Raw genomic sequence first — 12,137 nt, 5'->3', positions numbered from 1 at the left:
CCTCACTGGCCTTCTGTAAATCTGTTTTAGATCTGAGTAAAGCAAAGAATCTCTTTTGCAGCATGCATCGGCCTTTAAAGGACCCTCCTCTGGTTCTTACTCATAATTTCCAATTAACATGGTCATCATGTGTTTTTAAGGGTTTTCTTTCCTTCTTGAATCACATTCCCACAGTAAGTCTCTATTCACAGATAACCATTTCTTTTTTAATTTTTTAAATGTAACTTCCAAAGTAATTTCTAAATTTTCTTCAACAAGCATATTTTACCATTATAATAAAAAATTAAGGGGTGCCTGCGTGGCTCAGTGGGTGAAGCATCTGCCTCGCGATTTCAGCTCTAGTCATGATCTCATGGTTTGTGAGTTCAAGCCCGAGCTGACAGTGCAGAACCTGCTTGGAATTCTCTCTCTGCACCCCCGCTTTCTCTTTCAAAATAAATTTTTAAAAATAAACTTAAGTTTAAAAAATAGGTCCCAGGTTGCTTTATTTACCTTCTGTGAAATTACATTTTCAGAAAGGCTTGTCAATATTGAGTAGATGCTCCAATTTAAGCTAAATGAGACTATTTAAATTCACCTTTCACCCAATATATATATTATATATATGTATATATATATGTATACATATATGTATATAATATATATGTACACACAAATATATATACATATATGTGTATATATGTGTGTGTGTGTGTGTGTGTGTATATACATATACACACACAAATATATTTGAAACATATATTGTTTCACCGGGTAAAACTGACTGAGTGCCTATGAAGCACTAGCCTATATATACTTTTCATATATTATCTCATTTTATCTTTTCTTTTAAGTTGATTTATTTTGAGAGAGAGAGATGTCGGAGGGACAGAAAGAGAGGGAGAGAGAATCCCAAGCAAGCTCCACACTGTCAGCACAGAGCCCAGTGTAGAGCTCGAACTCACAAACTGTGAGATCATGACCTGACCCAAAACCAAGAGTTGGACGCTTAACCAACTGAGCCACCCGGACACATCAATTTCATTTTATCTTTACCACAATCTTTCAAGGTAGACTTTATCCATCTCATTTTAAAGATGAGAAGACTGATGTTTCAAGAGATTAAGGTGGGGGTGCCTGGGTGGCTCAGTCGGTTAAGCATCTGACTTCAGCTCAGGCATGATCTCACAGTGTATGAGTTCAAGCCTCACGTTGGGCTCTGAGCTGACAGCTCGGAACCTGGAGCCTGCTTCTGATTCTGTGTGTGTGTGTGTCTCTTTGTCTCTCTGCCCCTCCCCCGCTCATGCTCTGTCTCTCTCTGTCTCAAAAATAAATAAAAGAGAGAGAGAGAGAGAGAGAGAGAGAGAGAGAGATTAAGGTGGTTTGTTCAAGGTCACCCAAGGAGGAAATGGTACATTTTGAAACCTAGTCTGGCACCAAAGCCTGTGCTCTTTTCAACTCTTTCTACCTTTCTCTCAGCACTCCTTATAGATTCTATTTTATTTTATTTTTTTTAATTTTTTTTTTCAACGTTTATTTATTTTTGGGACAGAGAGAGACAGAGCATGAACGGGGGAGGGGCAGAGAGAGAGGGAGACACAGAATCGGAAACAGGCTCCAGGCTCTGAGCCATCAGCCCAGAGCCTGACGCGGGGCTCGAACTCACGGATCGCGAGATCGTGACCTGGCTGAAGTCGGACGCTTAACCGACTGCGCCACCCAGGCGCCCCATATTTTAGTTTTCCATTTAGTATCAATAAATTTAAAATTAATAAAGAGTATAAATGCTCTTACCAAAAGATTACATCCATATTAAACCCACTAAATGTAAGGAAAAAAATCAAAAGAGCAATTTTGGTCTCATGGAAGCTCCCTCCTATAACTTAATCGAGCTAAGAACATATTTAACAGTAGCCTTCATTTGACTACAAAACATGGCACATATGACAGCTACGTAAACCCTTCTCACTATCCAGTTAAACCAGTTATGAATTCTTTGAATGCCCAAATTCCTTTTGAGGGAGGGTAAAACAAATATATAATCTAAATGTTATGTGCAAAACCTTGCAATACTAGGTACAAATATTTCTTAAAACCTGGTGAGAGAGAGTGCTTAAGGAGCGTTCCAGAAGCCAACAGCCTTTGTTCGACACATTTAGTAGCTGCGGTTTTCCTGCTCAGATTTCCATAGGAATTAAAGGGATTTAATTCCATTCACCAGATCCTATTACATTTGATCTATATTAGTAGCCCTTTGCAATTTCTTCCACTTATCTGTCTTCATACATCAACAACTTCCATTTCAATTTTTTAACAACATGACTTTTACTCCCTTTATGACCAATACTTAAAAAAACTAAAGGATACTGAAAAGGGCACATGACTGCCTTCTTTGGAAAAAAAACTCTCTGAGGGGTGCCTGGGTGGCTCAGTCAGTTAAGTGTCCGACTTCGGCTCAGGTCATGATCTCACAGTTTGTGAGTTCGAGCCCATGTAGGACTCTGTGCTGACAGCTCAGAGCCTGGAGCCTGCTTCGGATTCTGTGTCTCCTTCTCTCTGCCCCTTCCCTGCTTGTTCTCTCTCTCTCTCTCTCTCTCTCTCTCTCTCTCTCTCTCTCTCTTTCTCTCTCTCTCTCTCTCAAGAATAAACATTAAAAAAAAAGAGTCTGAGTTATCAATCTGAAAAATGAATGAATGATAGATTCATAATGAAATAAAGAAAAGCTTAAAAAAGATGCCTCAACTCTTACAACTCAACAGAAAGACAAACAACCTGATTTAAAATGGGCTAAGGATTTGAATAGGCATTTCTCCAAAGAAGATATACAAATGACTAATAAGCACATCAAAGTATGTTTGACATCATTAGTCATTAGGAAATGCAGATTAAAACCACAATGAGTTACCACTTCACACCCACTAGGATGGCTACAATAAAAAAGACAATAACAAGTATTGGTGAGGAGCAAGGAAACTATAACCTTCATTCATTACTGATAGGATTGTCTTTTAAAAAAATGTTTGTTTATATATTTGAGAGAGAGAGAGAGAGGAAGCAAGGGAGGGGCAGAGAGAGAGAGAGAGGACGGGAGGGAGAGGGAGGAAGTAAAAGAGGGACAGAGAGAGAGAGAGAGAGACAGAGAGAGAGAGAGGGAGAGAGGAAGTAAGGGAGGGGCAGAGAGAGAGAGAGAGAATCCCAAGCAGGCTCAACGTTGTCAGTGCAGAACCCCATGTGGGGCTCAATCTCACAACTGCCAGATCATGACCTGAGCCACCCAGGCACCCCAAGTGGTGCACTTTAAAAAATAGTTTAGCAGCCAGACGTTTAACCCACTGAGCCACCCAGGCGCCCCACATTCCTGTGGTTTTGAGATGGCAGCCAGTAGCAATTCGATTTGCAGGCTTCTCTGAACTCATGAAGTAGAAGAATGAAGGTTCTCTTATCCAGGGCCTTTTCCTTCAGGTTGAGTGGGCCAATGTGCCCATCCCAGAATCAATTTACTGCTACCAGAGGAATTCCACGTATAGACTGGCTTAAACTGGGGCTCCTGAACCAACCACCAGCAAGGGGAATGGAATTATGATTGGCTGAGACCAATGGCTTTTTAACTCTTTCAACTGCAAGCCATGTTAAGAAATATATTTTACATCAAGACTCATACACATACATAGACACATATTCAGACAAGCTAACAAATATTCTGTGAAACAATAGTCTTACTATACACAATGCACTCTGATATTTTCTTATATTACATTTAGTATTTTTTAAGTTGGTTGCCACTCTACTAAATTGATTTTCTGACCCTTTAACAGGTCATGTTTGGCCATTTCAAAACCACTGGCTGAGGCTAATCATAGCTCACACATGAGGCAAGTGTCAAATTCAGGAACCATACTACAGCTGCACAATAGGGAAAAGGTGAAATAGTTACTGTGGCCTCAGCCGTTAACATCCATTAATATCACCTACGGTGCACTTTCACATTTTCTTATATGATCTTACTAAAGTAGTATCGGAAATGTCCATTGGATATACACATAAGGGAAAGAGGTTTTGTCTTCTCATTTTCAAACTATGTTAAAAGTCCCTGCACATGTAGGATAATCATATTTAGAAACTGTTCAAATGGATGTAATCTCTGCAGAGCACCTACAAGTATAGTCATCAGTTACCACTAGAAAGGACAAATAGGATGAGTTTTAAAAGAAAGCCAAAAAGCTATAGTTGGAGCAGCGGTTCTCAACCAGGGATGTTTGGCAATGTCTAAAGATATTTTTTTTGGTTATCACAAATGGGGAGGGGGTGCTACTAAACATGTTACAATGCACAGGACAGTCCCCCTTTCACAAAGAATCATCTTACAAAGTATCAGTCGTGCCAAGGTTGAGAAACCCTGCATAGAATATTACCACCTATAGTCACATTAGTCCATCTAAAGTCCAAACACCCCTGTGCAGTAGGAGCATATTAGATACATAAGGACTATCTGTTCCAGTTTAAATAGGAAGTGGAAAATGTAAAAGAGAGTGAGCAAAACACAGAGTTTACTTTATTCAGAGTAGCAATTGTTCTGCACCCCAAGGCAAATTTATCTCATTTGTTTGTGGAGTTGATTTCTAAAAAAAGACTAGAAAACAGTTTTCTATCACTTCATTATATAATGCAATTCTTTAATAGGAAAGATCTATCAATGCAGACTTGAGGCTGGAGTCTTTTGTTATTCTGAAGCAGTCACAAGAGCTAGTGCAATACAAATCATCATAACCACACAAAACATGGTTCCTGTACATCAAGGTAAGAGGAATAAAGAAGGATTTCTTTCAAGGCTCGCTAGATTGAGGCACTGGAATGAAAACAGAAGGCTTTATCCCACTACTCACTGGACATGCAGAGATATTTCTTATCTTTGCTAGAAACCTCACACTGTTCTCCTCCTAAATAGAATATAAATAATTTTAGTCACTCCATAATATCCAAGAGCTCGTGGGTTTAATAACACAGAAATATCCTCCTTTTCTCCACACCTATAATTACATCCCTACTCTCAACAGGACATCTCAGGGGAAGAAAAAGTAAGATGAGTGTCTTCACACTTCTGGTAAAACAAAACAAAACAAAAATATCCTCTCCTTTACAATCTCATCTACACTCCTTCTCACTCACCACACTACAGCAACATTAGCCATCCTGCTGTTCCTCCAACAGGCCAGACTCATTCACCATCCTGTGCCTCAGACCCCCATCCCAATTCTAAACCGCGGCCTTTTGACCGGTCCACCCTACTAAATTATTCCTCACCCTTAATGTTACATGGATTTCTCCTTGTCATTTAGGGCTGAGCTTAAGTTTCTTGACCTCAGAGTGGCTTTCTCTGACTACTCAAATCCAAATTAACCCTGCAATCACTCTCTACCATATCAACTTTTCCATGGTTTATAACTACTTAGTACCTTTAAACTGCTTTCCTTGTTTGGAAAATTTCTCATCTCCTAAGTCGTGCCTTCCCAAAACATAAGTCAGAAATTCACTTCCTCAGCCTCTTCTGTAAACAGGAAGTGGGTATGTGACCTACGTTCTCCCAACCAAACACACTCACATGACATTTCAGTTAGAAAGCAAGTGATATAATGGAGACACCATGTTTAGTCTATTCTGAAGTATATTTCAGAGAGATATACCTTCCTTTCAGAAGGCGAAATGACAGATGTCCTAGCAGTTACATCTCATACTCAGCACAGACAGTGCAAATTCCAATACCTGTTCTGCAACAAAAGAAGTAATATCTCCAATGATGGAGCCCAGTGTTATAATTTAGGCATTGTTCCTAGCTAAGCAGTTCCCAAACTGATTCTCTACTTTCCCCTAAAGAATCTATGAGCTATGTAATACCCTTAATTTTTTTTTCCTCTGCTTTAACTAACTAGAATGGGATCCACCACTTGCAACTAAGATATCTGATTCATTCTTCATAGATGTTCTCATAAGATTCTTACTGTCTGATGTTTTCTTGCTAGTTATTTTATTTATTGGCTGTCTCTCCCCACAAGAATATAAACTCCATGAGGACAGGGACATTTTCTATCTTCATCCTTTAGACCCAGTATTTAGAGTAGTAGTGCTGCATATGCAAGAGGCACTCAATAAAAACTCCAAAAGTTATTTACTGCTACATAAATGTAAAGTCAGGAACCAGCTGGAAGAAAGTCAAAGTATCACTGCTGTAGGAGTTAAGAACGAAAAAAAGGATCAATGTGGACTAGAGAGGTCAGAGATACTTCATGAAGAAGACGGCACTTGAGTACTGAAAAGATAAACTAGAATCCATCTTTCTGCAGGGGTGCAGAAGGGGAAATACATGCCTTCTAAAGGATGAGACCAAATGAATGGCACTGGGAATAGTGTGGCAAACACAGAAATACAAGATTGAAGAAAAGCATGTTGAGCTCAGTGGGAAATATCTTAGATACGCAGGATGGGCAAGATTATGAATGGCTGTGAATGGTAGTCCTGGGAATGTTGTATTTGATGATGTTTCAAGAACACTAATCCTCAATGAGCATTTTCATCTATTCTTTATCCTAGATGTTATCTGCTATGTAAAACTACAACAGCTACCCACACATTTTCTACAGCATTCCCTCTCCCAACACTGGTGCTCTATATTTATCTGTTCAAGCTGAGACTACTTGAGAAAGAGATTCTTATAATTAATCCTCTTGTAACCAAGTGAATACCCAATTTAAAGATAAAAATCTATTACCAAAATGGACTTTATTTCCCAGCCCCATCCCCAAAGTCGGGTTTTAACATTTGTCTCAAGTCCATTTACCCTCTAGTCTGTGAGATATTACACTGGTACTAGGTACATGAACTAGAGTTTTGAGAATTTTGTTTTATTTTGTATTAAAGTAACATAGTCACTCAGAACACAGAAAGACAATTTTATAAACAGACCTATTCAGATAAAATCTTTTAAGAATCCAGAAAATCCAGGGCATCTGGGTGGTTCAGTCGGTTAAGCGTCCTACTCTTGATTTTGGTGTAGGTCATGATCTCACAGTTCATGAGATTGAGCCCCATGCTGGGCTCCATGCTGACAGCACAGAGCCTGCTTGGAATTCTCTCTCTACTCTCTCTCTCTATTCCTCCCCTGTTCATGCTCGTGTGCTCTCTCTAAAATAAATAAACATTAAAAAAAAAAAAAAGAATCCAGCTAATACTATATATAGCTAACAACTATAAAAAGGCTACATAATTCTATTTTATGGTCTCAAATAAATCAGAAGGGACTTGACAAAGACTCTTATGTTGTTGGTTTTGGAAAACAAGTTAAATATTACTAACTATACATATAGTATACACACACGCGCACACACACACACACACACACATACACACACTTTGAACCACCAACCCCACTACTGATTTTTTTTTTAACGTTTATTTTTGAGAGGGACAGAGAGAGAGATAGAATGTGAGTCAGGGAAGGGCAGAGAGAGAAAGAGAGACATAAAGAATTTGAAGCAGGCTCCAGGCTCTGAGATGTCAGCACAGAGCACGACACAAGGCTCAAACCCACGAACTGTGAGATCATGTCCTGAGCCAAAGTCAAATGCTTAACTGACTGCGCCACCCAGGCGCCCTCCCCCTACTGACTCTTTATCTCATAGAATAAATGTACTAATATGTGAGGGTACTTACTACAATGTGCACAGTGACAAAAAAAAGGGGGGGGGAACAATCCATCAACAAAAGATTAGCTACATCAACAAATGTACAGCTGCACCAAAAATTAATCTCATTTAGGGGCGCCTGGGTGGCTCAGTCAGTTAAGCATCCAACTTTGGCTCAGGTCATGACCTCACCATTAGTGAGTTCGAACCCCACTTCAGATTCTGTGTCTCCCTCTCTCTCTCTGCCCTTCCCCCACTCACACTCTGTCTCTCTGTCTCTCTCAAAAATAAACATTAAAATTTTTTTTAAATAATCTCATTTATAATGGTATATTTTATACAGCCAATAAATGAATGCTTTAGTGTTGTACTACTTGATGTGGAAAATATTGTACTAGTTATTATTAAGTGAGAAAATAAGATGCAGGAAAGAATGCATCGTATGATCCAATTTTATAAAAAAATTAAAATAACTATACATATGCATGTATGCCTGGAGGAGTGTATGTGTACTGATAGGCAGACAAAAAATAGATAGGATGGTGATTCAAGTAAGAGGGAAAATATGAAAAGATATATACTATACAGTCACTTTGGAGCAAAATGAGAAGTAAAAGGAGAAAGGGAATTAGGCAAGACAGGAAAAAATTGATCTATTCACAATTATATAAAAATCAATATACATAGAGAAATTGGTATGTCCAAAATAAAAACAATATGAAAGGGGCGCCTGGGTGGCTCAGTCGGTTAAGCGTCGGACTTCGGCTCAGGTCATGATCTTGCGGTTCGTGAGTTCGAGCCCCAAGTCGGGCTCTGTGCTGACAGCTCAGAGCCTGGAGCCTGTTTCAGATTCTGTGACTCCCTCTCTCTCTCTGACCTTCCCCCGTTCATGCTCTGTCTCTCTCTGTCTCAAAAATAAATAAACGTAAATAAATAAATAAATAAATACAATATGAAAATAAAAAGGTTATCAGAAACAACCTAATCTAACCTTCCAGATGATTCACCCGTCACTTCTTCAACACTATGTGCCTAATTTGCCCAACAGGGACAAGGGTTGGTATCTCCTTTCCAGTAACAGAGCTAGTAACAAAGAATCCATCTAGTCCCAAGGATGCCCATTCCATTTTAAAGCTGATCTAATGAGAGAACTTCTTCCATGTGATTAACTGAAATTTGCTTCTCTGTAAGAAGGAATAAATCTAATCTAACCTCTATTTATATAAGTGTCTTCACAGAACTAATATTGTATTCACTAAGCAACATCTACAGGCAGTCTCTTGCTTTTATACATAATACAGCCCTTAAAATGTGCCTGTTGAAACTACAGACTCAGACTTAAATAATTTAAATGTTAAAAAATGACCTGGGGCACCTGGGTGGCTCAGTCAGTTGAGCATCCGACTCTTGATCTCAACTCAGGTCATGATCTCACAGTTCATGAGATTGAGCCCCGTGTCAGGCTCTGTGCTGACAGTGCAGAGCCTGCTTAGGATTCTCTCTCCCCTTCTCTATCTGCCTTTCTCTACATATATAATTAAACAAACTTTTTTTTAAAAAAGACAAACTGAAAAGAAAACTGCAACCCGATCACAAAGGCTTTTCTTAATACCCAACTAGCGCCTAAAAATCACAAAGAAAAAGATCACTGTAAGAGTCAAGGAATAGGAGCTTTAGTGCACAGCAAAAGGAATTGCAGTTCTTTAAAAAGATGTTCAACTTCACTCACTTAATGCAAATTAAATCTACACTGAGATACAATTTTTCACCAATCAGACATAGATCCAAAAGTTTGGTAACACACTGTGTTGGCAAAGATGTAAACAGATAGTAGTTCTCATACTTTCTGCTTTTAGGAACACATTCTATAATCTCATACAGGAGCAATAATGAATGCACAAGGTTATTCACTGCAGCAATGCACATAATAGCAAAGGACGAGGCAAAACTTAAGTGTTTAACAGAAAGGAATTTATTTTCCTAAAAGTATAGCATATCAGCACACCTATGTGAAAGATTCACAAGGTATGAAAACATCATTTAGCAATTCTGAAAGAAAAGTCTAGAAAATAATTATTTCTATATTTAACTTTTTGAGGAACCTCCATACTGGTTTCTAGAGTGGCTACCCTATGACCCAGTAATTGCACTACTAGGTATTTATCCACAGGATACAAAACTGTTGATGCGAAGAGGCACGTGCACCACAATGTTTACAGCAGCACTATCAAATAGCTAAACTATGGGAAAGAGCCCAAATGTCCATCGACTGATAAATGGATAAAGAAGATGTGGTGTTTATATACAATGGAATATTACTCGGCCATCAAAAAGAATGAAATCTTGCCATTTGCAACAACGTGGATATAACTATGGTATATTATGCTAAACGAAATAAGTCAGAGAAAAACAAATATCATATGATTTCACTCACATGTGGAATTTAAGAAACAAAACAAATGAACATAGGAGAAGGGAAAGAAAAATAAAATAAAAACAGAGGGAGCCAAACCATAAGAGACTCTTAAATACAGAGAACAAACCAAGGGTTGATGGAGGGGAGGTAGGAGGGAGGATGGGCTAAATGGGGGATGGGCATTAAAGAGGGCACTTGTTGGGATGAGCCCTGGGTGTTACATGTAAGTGATGAATCACTAAATTCTATTGCTGAAACCAATACTACACTATATGTTAACTAATTTGAATCTAAATTTTAAAAGAAGAAGAAGAAAATTATTTCTTAATATTTCTGGTTACCAAATCTAGAGACTGAAGGATGGGCTTTCCAACAGCCTTAGAAGAATCTTATCAGCTTTCACTGAAATGGTAAAGGGATCTTGAGAACAGCATCTCAAACAGATGGACTTTAAGAGATGCTTTAAATAACTTTATTGTAATTTGAGGCTGTTACTTGTGAGTGTATAAGAACATGGTGAGGGTGGTATCCAATTCTGTTCACACAGTAACATAGTACAGAAGGATCATCAGGTGAATATAGGTTTTTTAATTTCTTTTCCAATTTTCCTGAAACTTGTCTCAAGAGGAAACAATGTTTATTCTTCTTTTTAAAGTTTATTTATTCATTTTTGAGAAAGAGACTGTGTGTGTGTGTGTGCGCGCGCACAAGCGGAGGAGGAGCAAAGAGGGGGAGAGAGACAGAGAGAGACAGAGAGAGACAGAGATAGACAGAGAGAGAGTCTCAAGCAGGCTCTGCACTGTCAGAGCAGAGTCCAACATAGGGCTCAAACCCATGAACTGTGAGATCATGACCTGAGCCGAAATCGGACATTTAACTGACTGAGCCACCCAGTGCCCCAAGAATGTTTATTCTTTAAAATTCTGGAATCTGCCGCCAAAAAAAAAAATCTATTTTGAAATTTATATTGTAAATACAAACAGTGATATGGCTACTCTTTGGAATATTAAGCTGCCATCTAATGTTCATGACAAGTTTGTTAAATATTTGGTATAATGCTAAGCAAAGGAAGCAAAATATGGTTTTATGCTGTATTTAAAGACGAACTACTCTTATCAAAAGTGAGATGAACTCCATAAAAAATGTCTGGAAAGAAATGCATAAAAATATTAACAATGGTTGTTTCTGAGTAGCACTTTCTCCTTCCTTCCATTTTTCTGTATATTTTATTTTTCTGTGATTTGGTACTTATATAGTAGATAAAAGCTTTTTCAAAGTGAATAATAGGGGCGCCTGGGTGGCTCAGTCGGTTAAGCGTCCGACTTCGGCTCAGGTCACGATCTCGCGGTCCGTGAGTTCGAGCCCCGCATCGGGCTCTGTGCTGACCGCTCGGAGCCTGGAGCCTGTTTCGGATTCTGTGTCTCCCTCTCTCTCTGACCCTCCCCCATTCATGCTCTGTCTCTCTCTGTCTCAAAAATAAATAAACGTTAAAAAAAATTTTTTTAAATAAATAAATAAATAAATAAATAAAAATTAAAAAAAATAGTGAATAATAATAACATCATACACAAGAACACAAAATTAAGTTTATTTTTGTTCTGACAAACTTGTTGGTACTTATTTAAAATGTAGCTATAAAAAAAATCTAACTCTTATCTTCCCCCTCACTTTTGCTGTGAATATTAAACTGCTCTAAAAAACTGTTTTGATTTAAAAAATTCTAGAAGATAAACATTTCCTAAAGTCAAAAGTGATGTAACAAAGCAAATTAAGCTTTCATAAGAGAAAGGAGATTTTTCACTCATGTCCAAAAGTGTTACGGCAGGAAATACTGCAAATTTTAGTTAAAAACACATCCAAGAAAGTAATACACTCACAAAGAGAAACAGACTTTTTCTCCATTTCTTAACTGTCTGCAGGGAAGAAGTGACAGCTTTCAGTTCAAGCCACTCTCTTCTCTGACCTCTGTGAATCAAACCCCAAAACAAAAATGGGTTATTGTGGCTACCCAAAGATTAACTTGGAAAATGTAATGTTGCCTACTGTGTTTTTAACTGTTATTACAT

The 12,137-nt window shown here is 38.3% G+C and overlaps 1 protein-coding gene across 5 annotated transcripts in view; it reads right to left on the bottom strand.

Moving 5' to 3' along the window:
• The window catches only part of MCU (mitochondrial calcium uniporter), a 194,398-nt gene that overhangs the window by 156,513 nt on the left and 25,748 nt on the right, over positions 1-12,137 (bottom strand). The window contains exon 1 of one of the 5 annotated variants that reach the window (XM_047072936.1): positions 5,433-6,527. The exons of the other annotated variants lie outside the window; for them this stretch is intronic. Coding sequence (XP_046928892.1) covers positions 5,433-5,468 — 36 coding nt within the window. The 5' untranslated portion in view covers positions 5,469-6,527. Of the gene's footprint in view, positions 1-5,432; positions 6,528-12,137 lie in introns of those variants that run through there. 5 annotated transcript variants of the gene reach the window in all.

The sequence above is a fragment of the Lynx rufus genome, unplaced genomic scaffold, assembly GCF_022079265.1.
Source record: "Lynx rufus isolate CCGP_SWC_20201006 ecotype Redwood Valley unplaced genomic scaffold, mLynRuf1.p SCAF_11, whole genome shotgun sequence".
In the NCBI taxonomy this organism is placed as follows: Eukaryota; Metazoa; Chordata; class Mammalia; order Carnivora; family Felidae; genus Lynx; species Lynx rufus.
The sequence above is the reverse complement of the archived record's forward strand: the minus strand, read 5'-3'. Positions and strand labels throughout refer to the sequence as shown.